Consider the following 24,735-nt stretch of genomic DNA (forward strand, 5'->3'; position numbering starts at 1 on the left):
GTGCAGTGGTGCTGGTCCTGCTGCAGTGCTGCCTCCAGGCCAGGCCCCTGTGTCCTCTGGGTTAAGTGCTGGAATCTGTTCTGTCCTTGACAAAAATCCCTTTGGAAAACCAAAGGGCAAAGCAAGTGAGAAGTGCAGGAATGCTGTGGAGGGGAGCATGAGCAGCAGTGAGATCAGTGACTGCCCTGGTTGCAGTGCCATTCCTGCTCCCAGCTCCCCCTGTGGTGGTGCAATCCTGCTTTCCTCCCCAGAGCCTGCTGGAGCCGGGTGTTTGCCATGGCACTCTTCGTGGAACACGTCTTGCTTGGCATCCACGCTGTGATGCCAGAATTCGAGGGCTTAGTGAGAAAATACACTTTGCTTCTTGCCAAGGTGAGCAGAGCTGTGATTTCACCTCTTCCCTCTTTGCTTCTGCTGATCATGGGAGTTTTGGTCTCAGGTGTTAGAGCTGAGTCACTGGGCTTTGTCCTTTCCCTCTGCAGTGTTTCCAGCACGATTCAGACATGAAGTCTCATCTGACCTTTGTTGCAGTGATGACAGTGCTGTGCCAGTGCAAGGAGGAGGTCAGCAGCAGGCTCTACAGGTACTGACACTGGGACAGGCTGCAGGGGCCAGCAGGGACATTGCCTGTGTTGCCAGCACACTTCTGGCAGTGCTGCATGGGCTGGAGTGAAAGCCAAAGGAAGAGCAGTAACTCCCTTTGACTCTGCACCCTGAGCTGAGCAGTGAGCCAGCCTGTCGTGCATTGTCTGCTCTCACTCTAGCTGCAGCTGAACATCTTGTTCAAGGCTTTTGGGGAGGCAGCATGGAAGCAGCTGTGTTCACTGCTGGTTTTGGATTACAGCCATGGTCTGGAGCCGTGTCCCATCTGCCTGGGAGAGCCGAAGGACCCTGTCTGCCTGCCCTGCAACCACGTGTTCTGCCACAAGTGCATCAGCCTGTGGCTGGTGCCAGCACAGATGCTCTGTCCCTACTGCAGGGTTGCCATGGATGATGTGGAGTTAACTGTCTCTGAGGAGCTCAGGTACTCCAGCCACCCTCTGCAAGGTGGGAGCGTTGGCTGGGGAGGGTTTGTGAGGAAATTCTCAGCTCTGAGGTTGTCAACACGAGCAGAGTGGCAAGGAACTCTGCTGCAGTCCCTCTGGAACTGAACAGGTCCTGTCTGTTCTGTTGTTTCAAAAGAAGGGGAAAACTGCCTTGGCCTCTGTAAAAACCTGCAAATCACAGAATGGTTTGGGTTGGAAGGAACCTTAAGGATCATCTCATTGAGAAGGTGGAAAAGTATCTCCCTTTGGTGACTTTTGCTCGATTCCTCCGTGGCTGAAGTGGTTCTGTGTTTGCTTTTGCCCTTCCCAGAGCTGCCATAGCAAAGAACGCCCTGTTCCGGCAGAGGTGCAATAACTTCTTCATAGACGTGGTCACCACCATGTGCTTCAAAGACAATGAGCCCCCTGACCCCGAGGTGATCCAGAGGCTCCTGAATCTGCTCTTTGTTCACAGAAGCCTCGTGAAAGATTCAGGTGAGCTCCCTTCACCCTGACACTCAGTCCTATGGAGCTGAATCAGTCACCACCTTCTCTCACCTGCCAAACCTGTCCTTCCCTTATCTCCACAGATCACTGTGCTGTCTACACAAAATTCCTGTCCCCGTTTAATGATGAGGTGGATGAAACTCCCATCATCCGCTCTGTGATGCTGAAGCTGCTCCTGAAGTACAGGTGAGCACAGACAGCTGAGGGGGGTTAGGCCAGGGCCTGGTTCTGCTCTGTTCCTCATCAAACCGATCTGATTGTTCTCCTCACCTCTATGAGCACCATTGAATTTGAATCCTTACAGGTGGATTTCATCCCTTTGCATTAGTCATGCAGCTTGGCTGGCTTGCATGGAGCTTGTGGCGCAGTGTGAGCAGCCTGTGCAAGGTTTACCTGGCTGTCCCTCACTAACCCCGTGCTGAGGGTGGATGCCTGGGTGCTGGAAGGTGGCTGAGTGGTTGCTCTGATCTAGGTCAGCAAACCAAACTCCTCATTCATGGAGATCTAATCAGGACTGATCTTGTGTCTGCTCCACAGACCTTCCCATTCCCACAGCTCTCCCACCTCCCCTTGCAGGCAGGGCACAAAAGCCCCTTCTCAGGTGTGAGCACCTCCTAAATCAGTTGTTTAAACACATCAGATGCCTTTTGCCCTGGAAATGCTCACTGAGCCTGGCTCAGGCTGTGAAGCCAAATGTCACCTGCAAAAAATGGCACAACGGCTTTTCCATCCTGCAGCTGGATCCAGAGTGACCCCACGTGTCTCTGGTAGCTCTGCTGTGATTTAGAGCAGGAGCAGTCCTGTCAGCATGGCAGCTGTGTAAGGGGGTGTCTCTCTCTCCTGTAGCTTCAATGAAGTGAAAGATGATGTGCAGCGCTACCTGTCCCAGGTGGAGCACAACGAGCTCCTAGAGAAAAATGACAAAAAAGAGCTCTACTTGCTTTTTATCAACTGCTTGGAGGTAAGAGCTGGGCCATGAAACTGTTGCAGGAGCAAAAAAAGTGAAGAATAGAAATTCTTCTGCCTAAAATGAGGCATGTTTCTTGTGTACATAACTAGTTGTTCAGCTAGAAAGCCCAAAAGGAGTTGATATCAAATCACCTGGTCAGAACCTGCTCTTGGGAACGAGCCTTGCTTTTCAAGGAAAGGTTTGTGTGTCTCTGCAGCGTTACATAAATTCTTTCCCTTGGAGCGTCTGAGTGTTAAGACTCAAATTCCGGCACAGGAGTGCAGCAGGCAGGGCCTTTCTCATTGCAGTAGCCCACTGCTGAACTGCCTTCTTGTCTCCACAGACACTTAAATTACTGTGCAGAACTTAAATTATTATGCCTTTTGGATTGTTCCCTTTCCTCCCCTTGCATAACTTTCAGGGCTTTGGACAACCTGAAACAAATGTGACAGCAGGGGAGAGGTTTCATTACGTACAGTTTTTTTTAAAGTGACTTTGTAGTTAAAATCCCCATTTGTGTTCTTGCTAAGGGACACACAGGTGGAGCTTGGCATCTTGGAACATGGAACGTGTGTCATTCACAGCCTGCTCATGGCTCTTGCTCAGTGCCAAGCTTGGGGAATGTGGGACAGCTGGGGCACATCCTATAAATGGTGTTTGGTGACATGGCAGAGGTTTAGGGTGAGGGGGAGCAGTGGGCTGGAGGGTGCAGGGATGGTTTGCTGTGCTCGTGGCAGGGTGGGTGCCCTGGGGACGCGGGGCTGGCTCAGCGAGGCGGCTCTGCCACTCACCGGTGTTCCGGCCTCTCTGTAGGATTCCATGTGTGAAAAGTCCGAGGACAGCCTGGGATATGAGCACAGAAACAGTCTGCCTGAGGACAGATTTCCAGAGAACTATCTCCCGGTGAGCAGCAGAGAGATTCCTCAGGAATCCTCCGTGGAATACCTGCAGGCCGTGGCCGCGGTGCGCCTGTACCTGAGCAGAGCTGCAGAGCTGATCTTCGACTTGCAGCAGCACACGAGTAAGTGGGATTGTTCTGCTGCCGGGTGGAAATGCTGGATGCAGGGCAAAGCCAGCAGGGCAGCTGGGCTGGACACGGTCAGTGCCCTGTGCTCTGCTAGGACCTGTTTTGGTGCGTGGCCAAGAACAAGAGCAGCAAGTCCCTTTTTCCTTGGGGGTGTCAGTCAGTGTCTGTCCCCTGTACCAGGTGTTAGAAGGGCTCTGTAACTGCTAGCAAGGCTGTGCTGGTGACCCCAGTGTAGCTGCATGGCAGTTACACCTGTGGAAGGAGATTTATTTTATCCTCCTGATGCTAAAAATGAGATTTATTTAGAGCCCACTAAATTGAACTTTAAAGCATAAATGCTGCTTCAGTCTCAGGACTGCTGTAAGGCCTATTGTTTTATATGAATGAGAGCTCTGCACAGCTAGAACGGATTAAGAGTTTATATCAAAGAGTTTATATCTTCCTTGTTGAAGAAATGAATCATTGTCTGAAATCTGGCTGAGGAAATGCTCCAGACAACACTTGAGGAAGGGAGGGCTCTGAAGTTCTCCTGTGTAATTACACAGTACTAATAAAGGGACTTGGTGCTACAGCTGGTGCAGACAGTGAAGTTTTACAAAGTGGAATGTGCTTTTGCCTCTTTTTTTTTTTTAACCTCTTTTTTCCCCTCCAGAGCCAGAGCAGATGAAGGAGAAGCAGCGTTACCTGAAGAACGTGGAGAAGTTCTGCAGCCTTGCCAGGAACGACTGGCACCGTGTGTACCTGGTCAGGAGGATTGCCAGCCAGCACGGGATGGAATTTGCTCAGAAGTTGGTCACAGAGCCACGGTTCAGCTGGGTGTTCCCAGCAGAAATTCTGCAACAGGTAGAGAAGAGGCGTCTCCTGGGGATGGTTCTGGTCTCCTCTTTGTTTTCACTTTGTGCTGCTTTGGGGTGTTCCCACTGTTGTGTGGCTCTGGGGGACGGGCCACAGTGGCAGTGGTTGGGAAGGTGACTTGTCTTGGCTTTCTGGTGAATGGAGTCCGTCCCAGCAGCACCTTTGGGTGGCCGTGTCTGCTGCTGGTGCTCTGGGGAGGCTGAAATGCCCCAGTGCTTGGGAGGAAGAGGAGTTTCTGCCTCCTCCAGCTGGGTTATTGTCCCCAGTGCTCTGCATGGCTGTTCCCTTGGCAGGTACAGCACAGCCAATCCAACCACATTGACCGGTACCTGGTGTGTGGGGAGCGGTACCGGGCCCTGCGCGACGCCGTGGGACGAGCCATGATCGAGGGCACGGCCCAGGGGCTGCTCGAGGCCGAGAAGGTACAGCCCAGTCCTCCCTGCAGACCCTTGCTGGGGTTTGGATGGCTCCAGCTCGGTGTCCCTGTGGGCAGTGTCTGTTCCCATGGAGGCACCTGGAGCCTTTGCTGGGAGGTCACTGTGGTTTGTGCTCAAGCACACGTTTTCTTTACCTTCCCACCTGCATACTCTATCACTGTAGCTGGGACAGCTCTGGCCTGTCCCCTGCCACATCCTTGGTTCTTCTCCAGGCCTCCGGCAGCTCCCCAGCTCTGGAATCTGCCTACCTGCTCCTGGCCATCTTCCGAGAGGTCACGGCCCTGTACGGTGCCAGGGATCCAAGCCTTCATCCCAAGCAGCAGGTAGGACACTCCCCTTTGGAAGCCTGTGACAAACCTGCTTCATGGGTGAGGATGAAGGGGATCTGAATCAGTGGTGGAGGAGCTTTTGCTGCTGTTCCCCAGCCAGGGCTGGGCCCGAGCTGAGCAGTCTGGGGAGGTTTTCGAAGCGGGGTAACCCAGCGTGGGAAGCAGCTGCCACTGCTCTTCGCTTGGATGGGCAGTGTCCTGCTGGCTTTAGCTCTTTCAAATGTGTGCTTTCAGCAAACAGAGGCGATGACTCAGTTCATCCAGAGCTCCCAAGTGCTGAATTCCCCCGAGCTGCAGCTCTTTGCAGTTGCCCTGGTGAGGAACGGCCTGCCCGGCCTGGCCCTGGAGCCGCGGGGCTGCAGCCAGCACGGGGTGCTGGTGGAGATGGCTGTGCACGTGGCTGCCGTGCTGCTCTGCGGGCACAGCCCTGTCCTGCAGCCCCTCAGGAACCTGGCCTTCCAGCCACACACCATGCAGGTAAGGACACGGAGCTCACGTGCAGTTCAGCACATCCCTGGTTCTTGCCTGTGCCTGCCGGATCCTCTGCTGGACCTTTCTCAACAGCAATGCTCCAGCTCACTGCTTGAACTGTGAAGTACTGGGGGGTGATTATTTCAGTGCTGTTGGGGTTAATTAGCACAACAACAAGCTCTGGCCTGGTATTTTTGCAAGGTACCTCTGCATCCTGAGCAGGGTGAAGCAAATACCTTTGCTGATATTTGGCTGAGCAAGGCTGAAAGCTGCTGGCAGGTCTCACTGTGCTGACCTGCCTGCTCAGAAAGCATTGGCTCCTGAGTCGGGGGGAGGGAGCTGCTGCTCTGCTGCTCCTGGCTACCCAAGGTGTAAGGAGACATGCTGGTACACACCAGGCTGCATCAGGAATGCAGTGCAGCGTGGCTGGAGAGTGCACATGCAAGTCTCAACAATATTGACAGTTCTAAGAGTGGATTTTCAAAGGTAGAATTTGAAAATCTGCATCTGCGTCACCTGCCTGACCTCTGCTCTCAGATGTCTCTGTTCCCCAGTGTGAACAGGGAACCAGTGAGTGACTGCTACAGGAAAGAACTGATTTACAGATCCATTTGTGTCTGTTTTCCCCTCTCCCTGCTCAGCACTCTTTTCTGCCCACAATGCCAGAGGACATCATGGCTCAGGCGAGGGCCTGGGAGGGACTGGCCGCTCTGCGCTGGTATGGTGAGTGCTGCTGGCTGGCTGGGGAAGGGATTCCTTGGGTTTGGAGAATGAAACTGTTCCAAATGTGAGGACAAACACACTCCTCAGCACAAGTTATCATTGGTAAATCCAGATTTGTAGTGACAGTTTGTGTGGGTGATGCACCAAAGGACATCCAGTGCTGTTCAGTCTGTAGCTGTTCACGGAGGTTGAGGGGGCACAAGCACAACACGAACAGGGTATGAGAGGAGAACTCTGCCACCTTCCTGGCCAGCTTTGTCTCTGCTTCCCACAGCTGGACCTTCCTGCAGCTGGGCATGGGGGCTGGGAGCGTTCCTGCACTCAGCAGCACAATCTGTCAGGCTTTGATTCCTTGTTTCTCAAGGAGAAGCAGCACTGAAAAATTTCTTGGCTTCCTGTGTGGGTCTGTCAGTCCTTTGGGCTTTGGGGTGGTCAGGGGTTTTGATTAGATCTTGAAGCATATCTATTGCTCCAGGATGATGGTCCCAATGAAAGGGAGTAACAGGGGCTTTATAAATCTGTCTTAGAATACTGTTCTGTTTGTTTCTCTTCTGACAGAATGTCCTAATGGCCACCCCTGCACTGTGGGAGAGGTAAGAATTTGGGACTGGTGGGTATTTAAGCAGACAAAGTTTTCAACAATAAACTGTTCTATTTTGTTTACTGGTTTTAAGGTTTCGATGCACAGAGTTCCACTTCTAAACTCGATATTATTGATCATTTTATCATTGTAATGTAAAATTTAGAATACCCTGAAGATTTATACCATAAATTAGGAAACATCAGGCAGAGGCCCAGTTTGTAGCAGGGTTTGAATTAACCACTTACAGCTTGGGTTTTCGTTTCATTCCTTCTCTGCTGGAGAAGCTGTTGCTCTGCAACTCAGTGTTCTCCTTTTCCTTTTCCCAGTGTGGCCTTCCCATGGAAAAGAGCCGCTGTCCCGACTGCCGGGCCCCCATTGGAGGCACCGAGCACAAACCCCTGCAGGGCTTCCAGCTATCCAGGTATGCTTTGCTTCAATGCCTCTGCAGTGCTAAATGATGCAGGACTTGCCTGCAGTGCCTTCAAAGGCCAGAGGTACCAACCACTTCATGCTGCTCTCTGGAAGGTGTTAGGAAGGGATGTCCGAGTAATTGGGCAGCAAAACCACAGAAATTTGCTTTTCTGTGTACAAAACCAGCTGGAAGCTGCCACTCCCCTGTAGCACTTTGAATCGGCAGCTTTTACAGCATTCAAAGACATTATGGGTCAAAAAGACATTGCTGGGTATCAGAGGTGTCTTGTGTGGGTTTTGTCAAGGCAAAAAAATACCATGTATACACTTTCCTGCAGGAATCATGGAGACAGAACTCAAACTGGCCACATTCTGGGAGATGTTCAGCACAGAAGAGCCCCAGGAGTGTCTGACCGGGGCGTGTCCCCCGGGGTCTTTGTGCTGCTCCGTTTGCTCACGCACCTGTCAATGCTGCTGGGAGCCTCCAGAGCCCCTCAGGTATCTTCCAAAAATGCTTCCAAGTGGTCACACAAAATGTAGGGAAACTTTTGTATGCTGCTGGTCCTTTTCATTATATTGCCAAGTGACCAGGGCAGTCTGTCAAGATGCAAGACCCAAATTCCCTCCCTCCTTGCCCAGGAGGGATTTTGGTTAATTCCTGCACTTCCATGCAGGCACATCCACCCACCCCTGCCCTGATGGGCCCAGGTGGCAGGAATCCCACAGGTGGGGGTGCCTGGCAGGACTGAGCAGTGCCTGGTGCTTCCCTGGATGTTTTTGGCTGTGCTCAACTCTTGCCTTTGTTGTCTTTAGTCCCTGACGATGATGATCAAGCCGGCAGTGGATGATGTGGTGAGCTTCCTGCAGCAGCACATCCAGGAGGACTTGGCACAGCTGACAAGGATTTTGGGGAAGAGTGTGGATGACACCATGAACATTGTCCACCTCGTGCTCTGCAGCCTCCTGCAGGCCCCCCAGCAGGAGCCAGGCCAGTGTAAGAAAAGCCAGCTGGCCTGTCACACCTGGGGCTGTATTTGAAGGGCTGTGGCTGTGCAGGCACTTTGCGGATAAACCACTTCCAACAGCAGTAGCTGAGCTGAAGAGAAAAACAGAGAGTTTGAAGCTTGTTTCTTACTGTAGGGAGGGAAGAATTTTTGGCTCTTAGCTTCTTTCAGTCAAGTACATGGGGGTTGCAAGGTTTGGTGCAGTCAATAACTCTGAAAATGAATTATTGACAAAATAATGTTGTGACAGATGGGCAGAGCTTCCAGCTCCCGAGCAGGGCTGCTGCTCCCAGCACAGCAGCTCGTGCTGTGGGCAGTCTGTGTTCTGTGCTGCCTCTCCGTGACTGCCAGAAGTTCTTTGGGAGAAGAGGGATGGCAGAGTGGGGTTCATGGTGGGATCTGGAGTCACCGTGGCACAGAGGGATTTATGTGTAAATACCCCGTATTTTGAGTGTGGGACAGCACCAGTCAGTATTCCAAGCTTCAGTCTGTCATAGTCTGACCTTGGACAATCTGTTCAGTCTTTCTGGGATTATGAAGGAGTTGTATAAATGTCCCCATCTTTCACATGAATGACTGGCTGAAGCTCCTGGAAACCTGGATCAGTGTGTGATGTTTGGGTGTCCCTCTCCAGCTGGACCAAGATACTCAGTTAACTTCTAGGACCTGTCAATCTGTGCTTTCTTTTCACTGAAATATTGCAGATGTGGGAGGTGAAATATTCCTATTGCAGGGCTGGTGCAGTTTGATGATGTTCTCTCCACCAAAGAGAAGAGAAACAAATGGGAAGAAATTGTTGCAAACACAATTATTGTTCCTGAACTGAAGGTGAGAAATCTGCTGTACAGAGTCAGTAGCTGAGCAGGTCAAAATCCACTGGAAATCTGACGTGCTGTACTGTCTGTGGTACACTTTTCACCTGGCTGTTCCTAAAGCCAACCCATCCTTGGCACAGCTGCAGGCTAAGGATCAGCTGCCTTTATCCTACCTGGGGAAATGGGAGTCTGAGACAGGAATTGTTCTGGGATGATTTTGTACAGCTGGAAAAGCAGAAATGGCTTCGCTCAGTTTAAGGTATTTCAAAATATCTGATTTTTTTTTTTTTTTTACTGCAGGATTTGGATAAAAAGCTTCTGAAGTTAAACAGACAGATACAAGAGGATGAGAGAATCTCTTCCAACCCCATAGTGAAAATAGTGTATGGGGACCCAGCTGCATTCCTGTCCCAGCTGCCAGGGGACAGCCACATACACCACTCCAAGATGTGGAGCTGCCGCAAGAGGGTTTCAGTGGAGAACCTGGGCCAAGTTGTGCAGCAAAAGAATGCCAAGGACACCGTCCCTCTCCTCTGGAAGTTCCTGCAGAAGGTGGGGGTGGCACAGGGGTGAGAGCCTGGGATGCTCAAAGATCAGAGCACAGAAGCACAGACTGGTTGGGGTGGGAAGGGACCTCCAGCCCTGGCTTGGGTCACCTGGAGCAATTGGTTTGGATTATCCAGTTTCTTTATTCTCAGTACTTGCTATGATCTTGACAATGAACATGAAAAATACTGTTGTCTTTTAAACATTGAAGAAGTAATTCCATAAAAGTCTTCCCAACAGCCTTACCCACAGGTTCCCTTTCCTCTTCCAGGAAACTGAGCTGAGGCTGGTGAAATTCCTACCAGAGATTCTGGCTCTGCAGAGAGACTTGGTGAGGCAATTCCAGAACACAGCGGAGATCAAACACTGCTCCATCAGGGAATTCCTCAGGGAACCCCACTCAGGTGAGGAGACTCTGCCAAAATTAATAAAACAGAAAATGCTGGGTTGTATAGCTGAAAGCGAAGGTGAAAACTCACATTTTCTTTTTAAGTCTCATCCAAATGAACTGGAGACCTGGATATGGTTGGAAAAGTTACCAGATGACTTTAAAGGGAATTAAGTACGGGAGATTTTCTGTGAGGGGTGGGAGCTCTGCGCAGTGCAGCAGTGGTTATGTTGGCATTTTAAGCTCAGCCCTAGAGCAGGGTATGCCTAAAGAGTGGAAAAAACGTCCTCCCCTTCCTTTCATGAAGTTTATGGCAACTCCTTCTATTGCATTTAAGTACAATTACTGATGTTTTTAAGTGCTTACGGAAAAGTACATAAAGGTCATGCAGAATCAGACCAAGGACCAATCCATCTTTGTGGCCTGGGCCAGGAGCAGACAATAATGGAAAAATATTAACAAATTGAGCAAATAACTCCATTTGATAGCATCAGAAAGGTGTCTGGTGTCTGTTTAGTCTCTTGAGCAGTTGCCTGGAGTTCAGCGGTGTGCTCTGAAGATCCCTGTATTGCAGAGTTTCACCAGGAAAAGGTGTTTCATCGATTTATCTTTCTGTTGTTTCTCAGGTGTGATGAGGGACCTGTTAGAGAGAAGAGTGAATGTGTTTCTGTCTGTCTGGAACAAGCTGAGAAGCTCCCTGGACACCAATGGTGAGCAGCTTCTTTCCCAGCCCTGCTCCTCCGCTGCTCCTCGTTCTCAGTACAGGTTCCTCCCATCAGTGATGCTGAGGCATATCCTCAAAACTGAGCTTGGCCTTTGAATTTTAAGAATCTAGGTACAAGGGGAAGAACTTGTTTCCCTCATGTAGTATTCTCACCTGAACTTGTTCCCCTTTGTGTTTGTCCCTAAGGCTGAGAGCACAGCTTTTCTCAGGCTCCCTACCTTCTCCTGCCCTAGCTCAGCCTGGGCTGGCTCTGGGCCTCCTCAAACACTCCTTGTCTGTATTTCAGGGGAAATTAAGCTGCCTAAAGGGTACTGTGATTCTGAGCTGAGCCTGGACAGCAGGCTGGAGGCGCTGCTGCCGCGGCGGCAGGGGCTGGGCCTGTGCTCCACGGCCCTGGCCAGTTACCTCATCGGGCTGCACAACGACTTCGTGCACTCCGTCAACAGGCACACCAAGCAGGATGACAGGTGTGCTGCTCTTCCAGTCTTTGGGCTCTGCTGCATCTCCTGCTCCCTCACCATCAGCTTTCCCTGCTCCACAGAGGCCTCTCCCTCTGAACAGAAGCCCTTTGCTCCCTGCAGGTACTTGATCAGCCCCTCAGAAGTGGCCGACCTGCACCTGATCAGTTACGAGGTCGAGAGAGACCTGATCCCTCTGATCCTGTCCAACTGTCAGTACAGCATGGAGAAGGGAGGGGAGACGTTGCAGGACTTTGATCTGGAGAGGATCCAGCAGCAAGTGATCAGCAAGTTCCTGCAGGGGAAGCCACTCATCATGCTGACGGTAGGACAGGCAGGGGCTGTGCAGCCTGGAGGGCAGTGGGAGCAGTTTTCCAGAGCTTCACATCCATGGTTTTCTCTCCTGACAGGGAATCCCCACCCTGGTGTACAGACATGACCGGAACTACGAGCAGCTGTTCAGTGATGTCAGGATGAAGCTGGAGCAGGTGGGTTTCTGCGCTGCAGGAAGCAGGGCAAGCATGAAATCCCTGACTTTCCAAGGGTTTTGTGTCCCTTGCCTTGTCCATCCAAAGGCTTGCCTGCTGATTTCTCAGCATGCCTTGGGTATGTGCAATCTGGCCTTGTGTTGTCAGTCAGGATTTACAAAGAAAAGGGAGATAGATCAGCATTTCAGTTTCCTAAATCTGGGGCTCTGTTGTCTTCCATGACTTGAGCAATTTGAACAGAAAAAGGAATGGCTCTAAAATAATTTTAACTGCAACCTCATGGTTTTCAGAGTGCTCTGCCCAGTTCTGTGATGAACATCATCAGTGGGGAGCTGCAGTCCTACAGTGATGTGTGTGATGCTCTGTCCCTCACTGAGATCACCCTGGGCTTCCTGGCCATGGCTGGTGAGAACGCTGAGATGCTGCTGACTGACTACATTGAACAGGTCCTGCAGATGGGGGATCAGACGAACCCTCACGTGCTGCAGGTGAGCCCGGAGGGCAAAGCTCTGATTCTTACAGGATAAAATCTGCCCTGGTTTATGCTAAATCCAGCCAGTGTGACCTTATTCAAGCCCAGTATGTGTGACAGAGCCCTCTCACTTCCCCACTCCCTGTAGTGATATCAAAAAGTGGATTATTGAAGGCAGATGGGCTGCACCCAGGCTGAGGGGCTGGAGGAGCTCCGTGCTGAGCTCTCTCTGGGCAGGGCAGGCTGGGGATGGGCTCCAAGGACATCCCTCACAGCCACGGATGTGCTTCTCTTCCAGGCCCTCAGGCGGTGCCAGCTCAGACACAGCGTGGCCCTGTGGCAGCTCCTGGGTGCCCACAAATCTGAGCAGCTGCTGCGGCTCGGCAGGGTATGGAACCCCAGCCCCTCTGTGTGACCTGCTCTGCTCTGCTCTGCTCTGCCTGCAGCTGCTCAAATGTGCGTTTGGGTTTTTTCTCCCCTCGCTGCATTTTTAGGATCCTTTTGCAGACGTCAGTCCAGACTACAAAGAAGAGCTCACCCCAGAGCTTGCCAAGCTCCTGCACACCTTCCTGGTCCACTCAAGGCTGGAAATCTTCCTGCAAGAGCTCCATGAAATGATCATCCTGAAGCTGAGACGTGTCCAAGCTGTGGACGAATTGAGACCCAAGTGGAGGTAGGAGTTACACACCCAAATCCCCCAGAGCTGTTGTTAACCGAAGCTTCTCTGCCTCTGAGCATGCACATGATGGGAACAGTTCCCTTGGCACATGCCTGTCCTGGGGGTCATGGCCCAACCAGCAGCATTGGGAATATCCACACCCTTTTCTGGCAGGTGTCACTTCCATCTCACACAGGCTCTTTTGGGGACACTGCTGGAACACAGCAGGAGCTGCTGTCCATGGGCACAAACACAAACACTTCTGCAGGCACTTGAATACAATAGTAATAGAAGCACAAACTGATTAAGGTTGGAAAAAACCTCCATGATCATCAAGCCCAGCCTTCAGGGATAGGCACATTTATCTCTGCACAGGCACAGCTCAGCCCCAGAGCTCAGCTCTGCCCTGCAGCCTCCCCTGGCTGAGCTCTGTGCATCCAACTGGCTGTTTAACCCTTCTCACTACACATACACCTGCTAAATGGTGTATATTGAGTATTTTGGGTGGTGCAATGCACTGATATTGTGGCACTGGTGGTTTGCTGTACCCCAGCTATTAATGCTATTCTGCTCTGTCTTCCAGCCTGAAGGAATCACTCTCGCCTTACCTTTATGCCAAAGAGTCTGAATTAGCTATGGAGCTAGAAGACACATTCCCAGATGAGATTCTTCTCTCTCATGCCACTGCAACCTGGAAAGCAGCTGCTCTCTTCAAGCGGGAGCACAGGGAAAGTTAGGACAGGACACTGCCAGTGAACGTCGCTGCCACAGCACCCACCTCGGGCCTTCTGCAACTTTGGGCATTCGTTTGGGGATTGTTGGTTGTTCTTTGGGTTTGGGGTTGTTGTTCACATGATGTGAAGAGGAGAGGTGGCCGTGGAGGAGGAGGGTGAAAGAGACGCAGCAGCTCCGTATGAATCCTGGATCATCACAGCCCCAGAGCCACTGGAGGAATATGAAGGACTTTTTTTACAAACCATGGTGCCCTCGTGCTGGGACAGGGATTTATGTTTCTCAGTCTGCCTTTCTCCTGGCGCCGCGTTGTCAGCACCGGGATGCAGAACCGGCTCCTGCCCAGCACCACGCTGCGGCGGGGCCAGGAAGGAAAAACGGGAGCCCTGACAGCTGGGGCTCCTTCCCTGCGCTAAGCCCGGCCCCCCGCCTGTCCCGGGCCGGGCCCTGCTCTCCCCCTCCCCAATAAAGGGGTTCAGTTCCGCTGCGCGGCCGCTCCCGGCTCCTTCCCCGCCCGCTGCCGGGACCCGGCGCTAAGCCCGGCCCGGAACGGCCGCGCTCGGCCGCGCGTTCCGGGGGACGGCGGCGCTGCGGGACGGGCGGGCCCGCTCCGCCATGGCCGCGTCCCCCGGGCGGCGCCGCCGCTGGGAACGGTAACGGGGGGGGGAGGGACCGGGCCGCTCGGGGCTCCCCCGGCACCGCGTCCGCACAAGCCACGGAAGAGCCCCGTGCTTGGGGTCTGGGGGCTCCCCGGGAGCGAGCGGGGCGCGGTTCGTGGCGGGCGGAACGGGGGCGCGGGGATGCGGCTCCCGGGAGGGGACCCCGCTCTCACCGCGGCGCCGGGGGTCTCGCAGGGAGCAGGCCCGGCTGAAGGCCAGCGTGGTGGAGGAGGACACCGAGGAGTGGCAGGAAGATGCCCGTTTTGCCGGGCTGGAGAGAGTGGGAGGTGTGGATTTATCCTACATCAAGGGCGACGACAGCCGTGCCTGCGCCTCCCTGGTCGTGCTCAGCTTCCCGGCTCTCGAGGTACCGCGGGGAGCGCCCCGTGCCGGGGCTGTGTCCGGCCGTGCCGTAACCACGGGCTCTGAGGCAGCGCTAGATGGGAGATTGGAAAGAAATTCCTGCCTGTGAGGGTGGGGAGGCCCTGGAACAGGGTGCCCAGAGCAGCTGCGGCTGCCCCATCCCTGAAGTCCAAGGCCAGGCTGGACGGGGCTTGGAGCCACCTGGGCGAGTGGAAGGTGTGGGCTGCGCTACACGGTCACTCCCGACCAAACCATTCCGTGATTCTGTGTGTGTTCCCAAGAAAGATAAACAGAAAAAAAATCTATGTAAGGATTTAGGCAGAAGTTTAGGAAGGTGTGATACAAACAGCTCCCAATTGCGGGAGTTTTGTAGGATGGCTGGGAACTCCCAGGGTTCAGAGGCAGCTGCGGTGTCTGTGCAGGGGAGCTGGTGCCCGTGGGCAGAGAGAGGTGTTCGTAGTGCTCCAGTGCAGAGTCTCGTGTGTGAGTTCTTGGCTGATAATATGGGATGTGACATCGGAAAGCTTTTCCAAACCTGTCATGGATCTCACAGTCATTTTACTTGAACTAATAAAGATTTTTGGTCTCTTTCCCAGCTTTCAAAATGATATAAAAATTATTTTTAACTGTAAAGGCTCTAATGAGCAGAGAAATAAAGTTCGATGCTGTCTGCTGGGATTTTAATGAACTGAATCTCAAGTCCTGCTGTGCTCTGCAGGGCAAGGCAAGAATCATTTTTTTGTGCTGCCTCACGGGGTTTTCTTTGACCGGTTCCTGGGTTTAAAAGGGGTGAGCAGAGGGGGCGTGAACCAGAGGAGGAGCCTCTGGAACATCCAGGGATCTCGGGCAGCGTCCCGAGGTTTTGTCTGTGCCTGCCCCAGGTGCTGTACCAGGATTGCCGCATGGTGGCCGTCAGTGCCCCGTACGTGGCCGGGTTCTTGGCCTTCCGAGAGGTCCCCTTCCTGGTGGAAGCTGTCCAGAGACTGCAGCAGGAGGAGCCCCAGCTCCAGCCTCAGGTGTGGTGTCCTTTCCTTGTGCCGAGTTGGGGTGTCCTGGGTGCAGAATCCTGGGAAGGGGGTTGTCCCTCCGGAGCCTGAGCTGGTGGGGCGGGAGGGGCAGGGGCAGAGCTGTGTTGGAGCATCCATTCGCTGTCCTCAGGGAGCAGGGATGCGGAGCTGAGAGCAGCCAGGCCTCCCACGGCAGTGGGAGCCCCGCGGTGTGTGCAGGGCGCTGCCAGCCCCACGCTGCTGCTGCTTTAGGGTCAGGCACAGGCAGGAAGAGCCTTACAAGGGAGAGGTGAAGAACCAAGAGAGATTTCTCCTTCCTCCCAGAGCCAGCATCCCTGGATGCTCCTTGGAGTGCTCTCAGTGTCCAGGAAATAACATTTCCGCTTTGGCTTTTTCAGGTGCTTCTGGTAGATGGGAATGGCCTGCTCCATCCCAGAGGTAGGCTGTTCCTGGAGAGCCCTGCTCTCCTGGTCCCTGTGCTGCTCCTTGGGATTCCTGTTCCTGGTGTCCTGCAGTTACAGTGGCTGGTTGTTGGCAGGGTTTGGCACAGCCTGTCACCTGGGAGTCCTGACGGACCTGCCGTGCATTGGAGTGGCCAAGAACCTCCTGCAGGTGGATGGCTTGGTCAGGGACGAGCTGCACAGGGAGCAGGTTAGGCCAGGCTGGGATTTAGCTCTGGTTTTTAATATCCCAAGGGAATTTGGACACCACATACAATTATGTGCTAATGACCTGACTCGTGTGTGTTTGTCCCTAGGTCCGCTCCCTACAGAGGTCAGGAGAGACATTCCCACTGACAGGCACTTCGGGGAAAGTCCTGGGCATGGTAAGCTGTCACTTGGCCACTGGTCACTCTGCACAGCGGGGCTGTCTCAGTGATCCCGTCCAGGAGGGCAGCTGTGGACAGGTGACCAGTGACACTGCTGGCCCCTTCCTGAGAGCTCAGGTGGTTGTAGGGAGTTGGCAGCTCAGGTGTCAGGAACGTTCACATCCGTGGCTGTGGCACCTGAGGTGCTCCAGCACCCTGGATTGTGAGCCACAGTCTGGGAGAGGTGCCAGTTCCCTGGCAGCTTCCCAGGATCAGTCTGGGAGCGTCTGATTCAGAGCAGGAACAGGCAGCTGTAAGACACTTCCTGTGTGTGCTGTCAGCCTGTGCTGGCACATCTCCCTGCATCCCAGAGCAGCCTGAGGCGTTTGGGGAAGGGCCACAAGGGACAAACAGTCCCTGGAGGAGACACTGGGATGGAGATGATGTTCAGGAAGGCTGGGAGCTGCAAACGCAGAGCCACCACCCCACCTGAGGGGTCTGGCTGGCTCCTAATTCCCCTGCCCCTCTGGGTGTGTTCAAGTGAGCCTCTTCAGTGCCTGATCCCTCTTTTCTGACTGCCCAGGTGCTGCGGAGCTGCAACAACAGCTCCAAGCCCCTCTACGTCTCCGTGGGCCACCGGGTGAGCCTGGACACGGCCGTGCGCCTCGTCAGGGCCTGCTGCCGCTTCCGCATCCCGGAGCCCATCCGGCAGGTACGGCCGGGCAGCCGGGGGAGGGCAGGCGGGGGCAGGGGCAGCCGAGCCCTGGGGTGTTCCAGAGCCTCAGTTTGCCCCTCCTGTGCTGCTGACAGCCTCCTGCTGGGCTGTTCCCCCAGCCCACGGGGGTGTTCACTGGTCCTTCCAGGCCCGTTCTCCTGACGCAGTGCCCGGCAGCATTCCCAGCCCTGCCTGCAGACCCAGCCTGACTGATTTCCTGCTGCAGGCAGCTCCTGTGATGGTGGTGTTAATCCCCAGGAGCTGGGAATGCGGTTTTCCCGGGCACTTGGAGCCCAGCACAGCCCGCAGTGCTGCTCCTCTGGGCCTTTCCCGCTGCCGCACTCCGCACGGAGCCGCCAGCCAGCAGGTGACAGCACTGCATCACCGTCACCGAGCTGCAGCTGCCGCCGAGGCTCAGCCTTGGCTCATTACAAATCGTAGCAGAACTTGGGGAAAGGCTCAGGAGAAGCTCAAAGCTTTTGGGACTTCTGGCCTGGCAAGTGCTTCCCTTCTCCCCGAGGTCACTCTACTGTTGGTGGCTCCACAGCCCAGAGCCAGAAGTGACGCCAGGGCCTGCCCAGGTGTCCCTGTCCCTAACACTGCCCTGGGAGAGCCCATTGGCATCGCTGCTGTGGCAGGATCAGGGGTGTGCCCACCTGAGCAGTGCCCGGGGCAGTGCTGGGTGACCCTGCTGGGTGCTGCTCCAGAGCTGCAGTGTTCTCTGGAACTGAGACTCTACTTAAAAACTACCCCAAAATCTCAGTCCTTGGAGCAAAATGAGCCTTGGGGTGTCCATAGCAGAGCTGGAGTTTCCAGTCTCAGCCCCAGCACCTGCCAGACCGGAGGAGGCTGGTGGAGCTCCTTATGTAACCTGCTCCAGCCAGGGACAGATGCCTCTGCAGAGCTCCGAGCCAGCTCTGCAGCTCGGCGTGTTCAAAGGGAAGGGAAAAGCATTCCCTTTGGAATCTAAAAGGTGTCTCGGAGCTTTTCGTCACCCTCATTTCGCTTCCAGACATCTCCAGGATTTGCTCATGTTCGGAGACTCTTCCAGTTCTCTGTGACCTTTTCCTTAGAGTGATGGAATGAATTATTATCACTTTGCTTACAGAGAGATGAAAAATCCAACAGGGGAGTGTGTTTACTCTGGAGGGGTGGCAGAAGATGAGGACACTCAAACCTTTCCATGGGACTTGTCCCTGCCACGCTTCCTCTGTGTGGTGACTGCCACAGCTCTTGGCACAGGCGGAGCTGAAAGCCTCAGCTCTTGGGCACCTAGAGCTGGAGTCAGGAAGCAGGAGGCTGTGGGGAATGCTGCCATGGGTGGCTAACTTGGCCTTTTTGCTGTGGTATGTCTCCAGAAATTGCAGACCTGACAGGTGCAGTGCTTATGGATTTCCCAGTGTCAGGAGAGACCTGTGGATCATCAGGTCCTGGTCTGGAAGTTCTGGCAGCCCTGGAAATAAAATGGTCTGTGAGAGCTCAGCTGCCCATAGCTCCTGAGGCTGTGGCTGAGGTTTGTGTAGGGCAGCACGTGCAGTGCAGCTGCTGTGGGAGCTCAGACCTCCTGCTTTAGGGGATGTGGTGCCTCCTGGGAATGCAGCGCTATCCAGGCAGGGAGCGGGAGCGGTCTGTTTGTGTTCAGCCCACAGTGTGGTTGTGCTGCCAAGGAACTGGCTGAGGTGCAGGTGAGAGAAGCGATCTCGGAGGAAGCAGAGGGATGAACTTCCCTTGTCAGCTGCAATCAGTATTTACATCCCACTCAGTCCTCGTTCCACGTGCCAGGCCCAGCCCTGGTCCTGTGAAACACTGAACACTTGCCCTCAGGAGAATGAGACAAGGCATCAGCCTCTCCTCTGGGACTGGACAGCAGTCACGGGTGTCCTGAGACTCCAGCTCCCTCTGGGTGCACCCCCTCCACGCCTGCTGTGCACAGGGGCCACCACAGCCCCTCAGATAACAGACAAAGCACCAATTCCACAGCCAGCACTCATCCCCTCTGAAAATAACCCAAATCTGTGAGGATTATTGCAGGACAGTGATCCATTTTATTGATAAGCCCATGGTTAATCACCACCTTAAGCTGACTCCAGTGCTGTGTTAGGAGTGAGCCCTGCCTGGGAACTGCTACCTCATCAAGCATTAGCTGATGTTCTCAGAAGAATGTGGTTGGGCTTTTTCTTCCCTAGAAAAATAGTTGGTAGCTGTGCCTCCTGCTCCTTGGTCTCCCCGTGGGGACTATTGAGCAGCCTCCTTCCCTGGTTATAAAATCCGTCACGTAATCGCTTATCCTGAAGAGTGATCAAAGTTATTTGTCAGTTCGGTTATGAAACTGTCCAATTATAGAGAGAAGGGAAAAAAATCTCCCAAACAAACCACCCCTTATGTAACTCTCTCCTTCTCAGCTGGCAGGAGGCTCTGCAGTTGTGGAGCAGGTTCCAGCAGCAGGCACAGCCTCTGCTGGGGGCTCGCGCTGAGGGGCCTGGGGGCTGCCGGGGCTGCAGGAGAGGCTCCTCGGGAGCAGCGTGGGGGGAGAGCAGCCAATGCTTCAAGGACAGTCCCCGGGGATGTGTTAACCCAATTTCCAAGCATCACCAGACACTGTGAAGCTTTTCCAGCTGGGAAGGTCACATCCTGCTTTGTAAGTGGGGAGAGACACTCTGCCTTTGAGGTGGGCACAGCAGCTGCTCGGAAATGTCACAGCAGTGTGTTTGGGAAAGAAGTTTCTAAAGGAGAAAAAACTTTGAAGGACTGTAAAAATCAACTGCCAGTCCTCAAAGTTGTCCAAGAGCCTGGGATGTGCTTGTGATGGCATCAAGGGTCTGCTGCTGAGTCGTGCAGCACTGGAGGGCTGAGCAAACACCTCAGGGTGGGGGCAGGAACACCCAGTGAATGCCCAGCAACGCTGTCTAACAGTTCCTGGGATGTGGTTGGTGCTCTCCTGGCCCCAGGCTGTCCTGCCTTGCTGTAACACTGGGCCATGCAGTGTTCTGGTGGGATGTGCTGACAGCAGGGTGGATGGGACACACTGGGATAGCAGAGCAGGCACCAGCCAGGCTGCTCAGCCATTTCTCACTCATTTTCTTCCTCGGTTCCAGGCTGACATTAGGTCCAGGGAGTACCTTCGGAAGCAGCCCTGTGCTCCGCTGGAGGGGCTGGAGGCTCTCCCTGCCAGCCCAGAGAGGTGGGTGTGTGGGCAAAAGGGGCTCTGCTCGTGGAATGAGCTGCAGTAATGGCATTAAAGGTACAGGCAGGGTAACAAGGTGAGCTGGGTGAGGAGATCAGGACATGTGCTGCCTCCAGAAGGTGATTTCTGCTCCGTGTGGCCACGCTGCCTCACACGTTGCTTCCGACAGCGCCGTGTCCTGAGCTGGGGAAGGGCAGAGGGGATTTGGTCTTTTTTCAGCACTGGTCATAAGAAAGCCCTAACGCCCACAGGTATGACGTGAGGGTGAACAGAAATACCTGCAGGGAGCTGGTTTTGGCCCCCAGGTCTTGGGGAGGGTCAGAGTCCCCCCACTCTTACATAAGGTGGGCCAGGGGGTGTCAGGTCGGGGTAAATCCATGGCAGGTCCCCTGAGGTGCAGGAGCTCCTCGTGCTGTGGCTCTGCTGCCTCTCCAGTGGGGTTCACAGCAGTGTTGGGCCCCCTCAGCCCCAGGACCAGGCTGGGCAGACAGCAGGGAGCCCTGTCCCAAGAGCTGCTCGGGGTGAGCCCGGTGTGTCAGGGCTCTGAGGGAGCAGAGCTGGGGATGGTGGCACTGGGGGAGTGGGGGATTATTAGTGCTGGCTGAGGCAGCTCTGTGAGTGGATTCCTTAGGACACGTGGATGGTGCTGGATCCTGCTCAGCTCCTTTGTTCTTTGAGTTGTGCACCCAGGGGCAGGACAAGGGGCTCTCTCAGCTGCTGTGGTGGCACTTCTCAGCATGGCCAGGCCGTGGGGCAGCTCTGGGAGTGCCAGGCCAGGTGTCCCCAGTGTTTGCTGGAGCTCACTCTGGCTGGTTTGGAGGGGAGTGCACCAGAACCCCACACTCACTCCAGTTGTGACCTTGTCTCTCACACCCTCTGTACCTGAGCTCCTCGGCCACCAAGTGCCAGTTGTTTGTACCTGTTGGTTTCTACTTTTTTTTAAAAAAACCTACTTTCTACTTTCTCTTTTTTGTTCCCAGCAGCAAAAAGGAGGCTGAATTGGAGGATTAGTCTGGTGCCAGAAGAAACTGCAGAGCTCCTCTTTGCTGGGTCCTCTCCTGCACCGAGGCTGAGTCCTGCTGGATGCAGGAGCCCAGTGCCACCCTGAGGGACAGCTGTGCCAGGCTGTGTCCCTCAGGACAGCACCAGCCACTGCTCAGGGAGAATCCTTGCAGTGAATTTCTCAGGGTTTGTTTTCAAGTATTGTTAAAATCTTTTGTATAAGCAAAGGCTCACGTGTGAGTTTGCAACACCTCCCTGGAGCCCGTGGGCAGCTGCAGGGGGCGATTCACAAAGGGGTGTTGAGGCATTTCCCCCCAGAGCCGGCCTGTGTCTCCTGCCACACCTCTGGGGCACGGACACCTCCCTTCCTGCTGTTTCTGGAGCAGCTTCCCCGTCCCTGCAGCCTGGGCTCTCCCGTTCCCTCCCACGTCTCTGGGGAGCAGCAGCCCCGTTCCAGCTCCGGGGGGAACAGCCCTGCTGCCCCGCTCTTCCTGAAGGAAGGATCATCTCAGGGGAAAGGATCCCAGGAGGATGGGGAGGTCATTCCTGGCGCACAGAGCACTGCGAGTGCCCAGATCCCAGGCTGGAGTTTTGACGCAGCCCCAGCAGAGCCCAGAGCCAAGAGCTGCTGTGCCCAAATCATCCTCGACCCTCGGCCAGCCTGCAGGGCCAAAGCTTCTCCCAAGGTGTGGGGTCCTGGCTGAGGCTGGCAGGTGGTTCCTGACTGTTCCTGAAGAGCAGCAGGAGCAGAACGTGCTCTGGGAGATCAGGGTGTGGCTGTGTGGGATCCCAGCCTGAAGAGGAGGAAGGATGCTTTCCTGGGTTGGGGAGGGGTGCTCGGGTCAGGCTCCTGTGGGCTGTTTTAACCTCAATTTTGCATAAATTTGTTGTACAACTTCAGTTCTTTTCTCTTAGAGCTGCTCTGGGTGGGGGGGACAAAACCCAGCCCGTTCTGCCTCTGCTGTGTCGGGGTCTGGGCTGTCCCTCTGGAAACCCGGATGGGAAAAGGGGGGAAGCCATAGACCCAGCTCCCCTGGGGCCCGTGGGCAGCTCTGGAGCTGGTCCTGGGAGTGTCCTGTCCCGAGGGAGCAGGGTGGAGACAGAGCCACAGCACCGCTGCCAGCAGGGATCAGTTCATTCCTCATTCCAACCCCACACAAATCAGCGACTTCTCTGAGCATGGGGGCAGGCTCCTAAAGCCTGTCACAAATTCAGGCACAAGTGCCAGAGTGGGCGGGGAACAGCTCCTTCCTGGACCTCATGGGCAGAACACCGGGGAAATCCATCTGGGTTTTCTGCTTGCTCTGGCCTGTGCTGGGCCCTGGCTCGTCCCAAATTCTGGGTGACACCGCTCCCACTGCAGGTTGACCCCAGCTGTGCTGAGTGAAGCCCCTTATCTGACTCAGCTGTGCTGGAGGAGGCTCTGTGGGGAGGAGCTCCTCCAGGATGGCCCTGGCAGAAGAGGGGAGCCCTCAGCACGTGCGACTGTGGCTCTTCCTGCTCTGGGTTTAACCTCATGTTTAATCTAACGTCTGTGCTTTGAATCCCTGAGCTGTTGGTGATTTTTTTTTTGTGCTTCTAGTTGGCATTTGACAATGAGAGATTTGGGGTGGGCTGGTCAGGGGAGGCTCTGCAGCCAAAGCTGTGATTTGGGTGGAAGCTCAAGGAACTGAGCCCAGCTCCTCGACAGGAGCGTGAGGGACCCAGGGCTGGGGACACTGCTGTCCTAGGCTGGCCTGAGCCCCCCCCCCAGCTGCCTCTGCCCGGGGGGGTGAGGAAAAATCAGGTAAAAAAAAAACCAACATAAAAAGTCCAAGCACGTGGCTCTGCATCACTGCCCCGGCTTCCCTCGGCGTGAGGCTCTGAACTCCTCTGTTCCAGGTTCAGGTAAACTCAGATGACTCTGGATTGAGTCACCTGGGGAGGGTTTGGGAGGAGGATGGTGCTGCAGTGTCCTGGCAGCCCCCTGTGCAGCCCTGCTGGAGCCAGGGGCTCTGTGCTCCTCGGCTTGGGGTTTGCCTGGGCTGCGGGGTGCTCAAAGGAAGGGACTAATCTCTGTGTTTGGTGTCTGCTTGTAGCTCTTTGGACACAATAAGGGATTAACTTGGTCTTTATCTAATTGGTTTATAACCCTGGGAAGGGAAAATCTCTTTGTAATGCTTGAAACCTCTTAACAGGAACTCAGAGAGTGGAGCTTGAGTGTCCTTCGAAATAAACTCATACGTGGCTTGTCTTTCTAAACTGTTTGCTGGAAATTGCCTTTTCTGGGTGTTAAATTGTTGGGAATCAGAGGAAACTGCTTACTGCTGACTGGTTGTACATCCTCCTGTTGTCACCAGCAGGGTTTTCTCTTCACCGTTTCCATCTGTGACTAGTTGGGAGTCTCTGGAGGTGTCTCAGGCCTTGGTCACCCCCCCAGTGCTGCTGGGGAATGAGCTGTGGTGCTGGAGCAGGGATGTGGCTGCCCAGTGATGGCTCCTGGGTGACAAACTGGCGCAGAATTGGTTTGGGGTTGGGTTTCCTGACTCCCAGGTGCTGAATGGTTCTGCTGCACATTCTCTGCATCTGCTTCCTCTGTTTTATTTGGACACCTGGAGATCAGGAAGGAGGATCCCTGCACCTGCCTTGTTCATCTGGGGTTCCAGGAGAAGGGAGAGGAGATGCTTTAGGATGCAAGTCTGTGTTTGTTCTGCGAGTTTTGAGGAATTGTGGATGAGCAGCTCCCTCACAGGTGTCTGAAGCCGGGTGGGATGAGTTCCCGCCTCCGTGTCTGGAGCTTGTGGCAGTGTAGGTGCTGCCTGTGCAGTCTGAGCTCCAGTGACTCAGGGTTTGTATTTCGGGACACTCCTGCCGAGGACGGGGGAAGTGTTTGATTGGGATTTCCCCCCTCCCTGACCCCAACTCTCATTCCTCTTCCCTTTGGCTCGGTTGGGTGGGTTTAGGAGGGGCTGTTTCCCTCCTGATTCCTCAAACCAGGTCCAGCTTCAGGTCTGAGCCATGGTCTGGGTGCTCCCAGTGGGTGTGGAGCTGGGCCCAGGCAGCTGAGCCCCGCTCCTTTCCCACATTCCCAGAGCATTTGGTGTTTGTGGGGCTGGCTGGGGCAGCTGTGTCCCTTGGCTCTCAGAGCATTCCCCAGCTCTGGTTCTAAATGGGCATTTTTAGTGTTGGCCCCCCCTGTGGCAGCTGAGGCCTCTTGGCTGTGGTGGCTCCTGGGCAGAGCCCGGGTGTGCAGAGGGAGCTGGGGAACCATGGCTCCCTTGCAGGGTTTCTTTGTTCTTTTTTTTTTGTCCTTTTGTCCTTTTTTAAAATTATTTTTCCCTTCCTTTTGTCCTATAGATAGTTCTCCACCCCAACTGCTCCTCCGTTGTTGATGTTGGTTTATCCTCCCTGATCCT

The 24,735-nt window shown here is 54.4% G+C and overlaps 2 protein-coding genes across 10 annotated transcripts in view; both read left to right on the plus strand.

The window, feature by feature from the left end:
• Nucleotides 1-14,089, plus strand: part of RNF213 (ring finger protein 213) — a 46,727-nt gene extending 32,638 nt beyond the window's left edge. For 3 of the 4 annotated variants that reach the window (XM_048323447.1, XM_048323446.1, XM_048323448.1), the window contains 27 exons: nt 252-372; nt 483-583; nt 845-1,024; nt 1,357-1,520; nt 1,616-1,718; nt 2,379-2,493; nt 3,295-3,502; nt 4,161-4,351; nt 4,657-4,785; nt 5,013-5,123; nt 5,364-5,606; nt 6,242-6,323; nt 6,882-6,916; nt 7,233-7,327; nt 7,656-7,815; nt 8,131-8,311; nt 9,055-9,149; nt 9,437-9,688; nt 9,954-10,086; nt 10,697-10,780; nt 11,081-11,261; nt 11,376-11,577; nt 11,663-11,740; nt 12,031-12,228; nt 12,511-12,600; nt 12,707-12,885; nt 13,454-14,089. In XM_048323447.1, coding sequence (XP_048179404.1) covers nt 252-372; nt 483-583; nt 845-1,024; nt 1,357-1,520; nt 1,616-1,718; nt 2,379-2,493; nt 3,295-3,502; nt 4,161-4,351; nt 4,657-4,785; nt 5,013-5,123; nt 5,364-5,606; nt 6,242-6,323; nt 6,882-6,916; nt 7,233-7,327; nt 7,656-7,815; nt 8,131-8,311; nt 9,055-9,149; nt 9,437-9,688; nt 9,954-10,086; nt 10,697-10,780; nt 11,081-11,261; nt 11,376-11,577; nt 11,663-11,740; nt 12,031-12,228; nt 12,511-12,600; nt 12,707-12,885; nt 13,454-13,607 — 3,865 coding nt within the window. In that variant the 3' untranslated portion in view covers nt 13,608-14,089. Of the gene's footprint in view, nt 1-251; nt 373-482; nt 584-844; nt 1,025-1,356; nt 1,521-1,615; nt 1,719-2,378; nt 2,494-3,294; nt 3,503-4,160; nt 4,352-4,656; nt 4,786-5,012; nt 5,124-5,363; nt 5,607-6,241; nt 6,324-6,881; nt 6,917-7,232; nt 7,328-7,655; nt 7,816-8,130; nt 8,312-9,054; nt 9,150-9,436; nt 9,689-9,953; nt 10,087-10,696; nt 10,781-11,080; nt 11,262-11,375; nt 11,578-11,662; nt 11,741-12,030; nt 12,229-12,510; nt 12,601-12,706; nt 12,886-13,453 lie in introns of those variants that run through there. The other variant, XM_048323449.1, reaches the window with a different exon arrangement.
• A 47-nt stretch (nt 14,090-14,136) lies between these two features.
• On the plus strand, nt 14,137-23,581 carry ENDOV (endonuclease V). 6 transcript variants are annotated; one of them, XM_048323461.1, is made up of 9 exons: nt 14,137-14,255; nt 14,457-14,628; nt 15,506-15,640; nt 16,030-16,069; nt 16,170-16,282; nt 16,389-16,457; nt 17,023-17,151; nt 20,250-20,335; nt 21,319-23,581. In XM_048323461.1, exons 1-9 carry the CDS (start codon nt 14,218-14,220, stop codon nt 21,347-21,349), a joined length of 813 nt encoding a protein of 270 aa, XP_048179418.1. In that variant the 5' UTR covers nt 14,137-14,217; the 3' UTR covers nt 21,350-23,581. The 6 variants fall into 6 exon arrangements, with proteins under 6 accessions (XP_048179418.1, XP_048179419.1, XP_048179417.1 ...); XM_048323462.1 differs by having other exon boundaries at nt 21,322-23,581; XM_048323460.1 differs by having other exon boundaries at nt 20,250-23,581.
• The last annotated feature ends 1,154 nt before the right edge of the window (nt 23,582-24,735 follow it).

Source organism: Corvus hawaiiensis, chromosome 19 (genome assembly GCF_020740725.1).
Source record: "Corvus hawaiiensis isolate bCorHaw1 chromosome 19, bCorHaw1.pri.cur, whole genome shotgun sequence".
Lineage (NCBI taxonomy): Eukaryota > Metazoa > Chordata > Aves > Passeriformes > Corvidae > Corvus > Corvus hawaiiensis.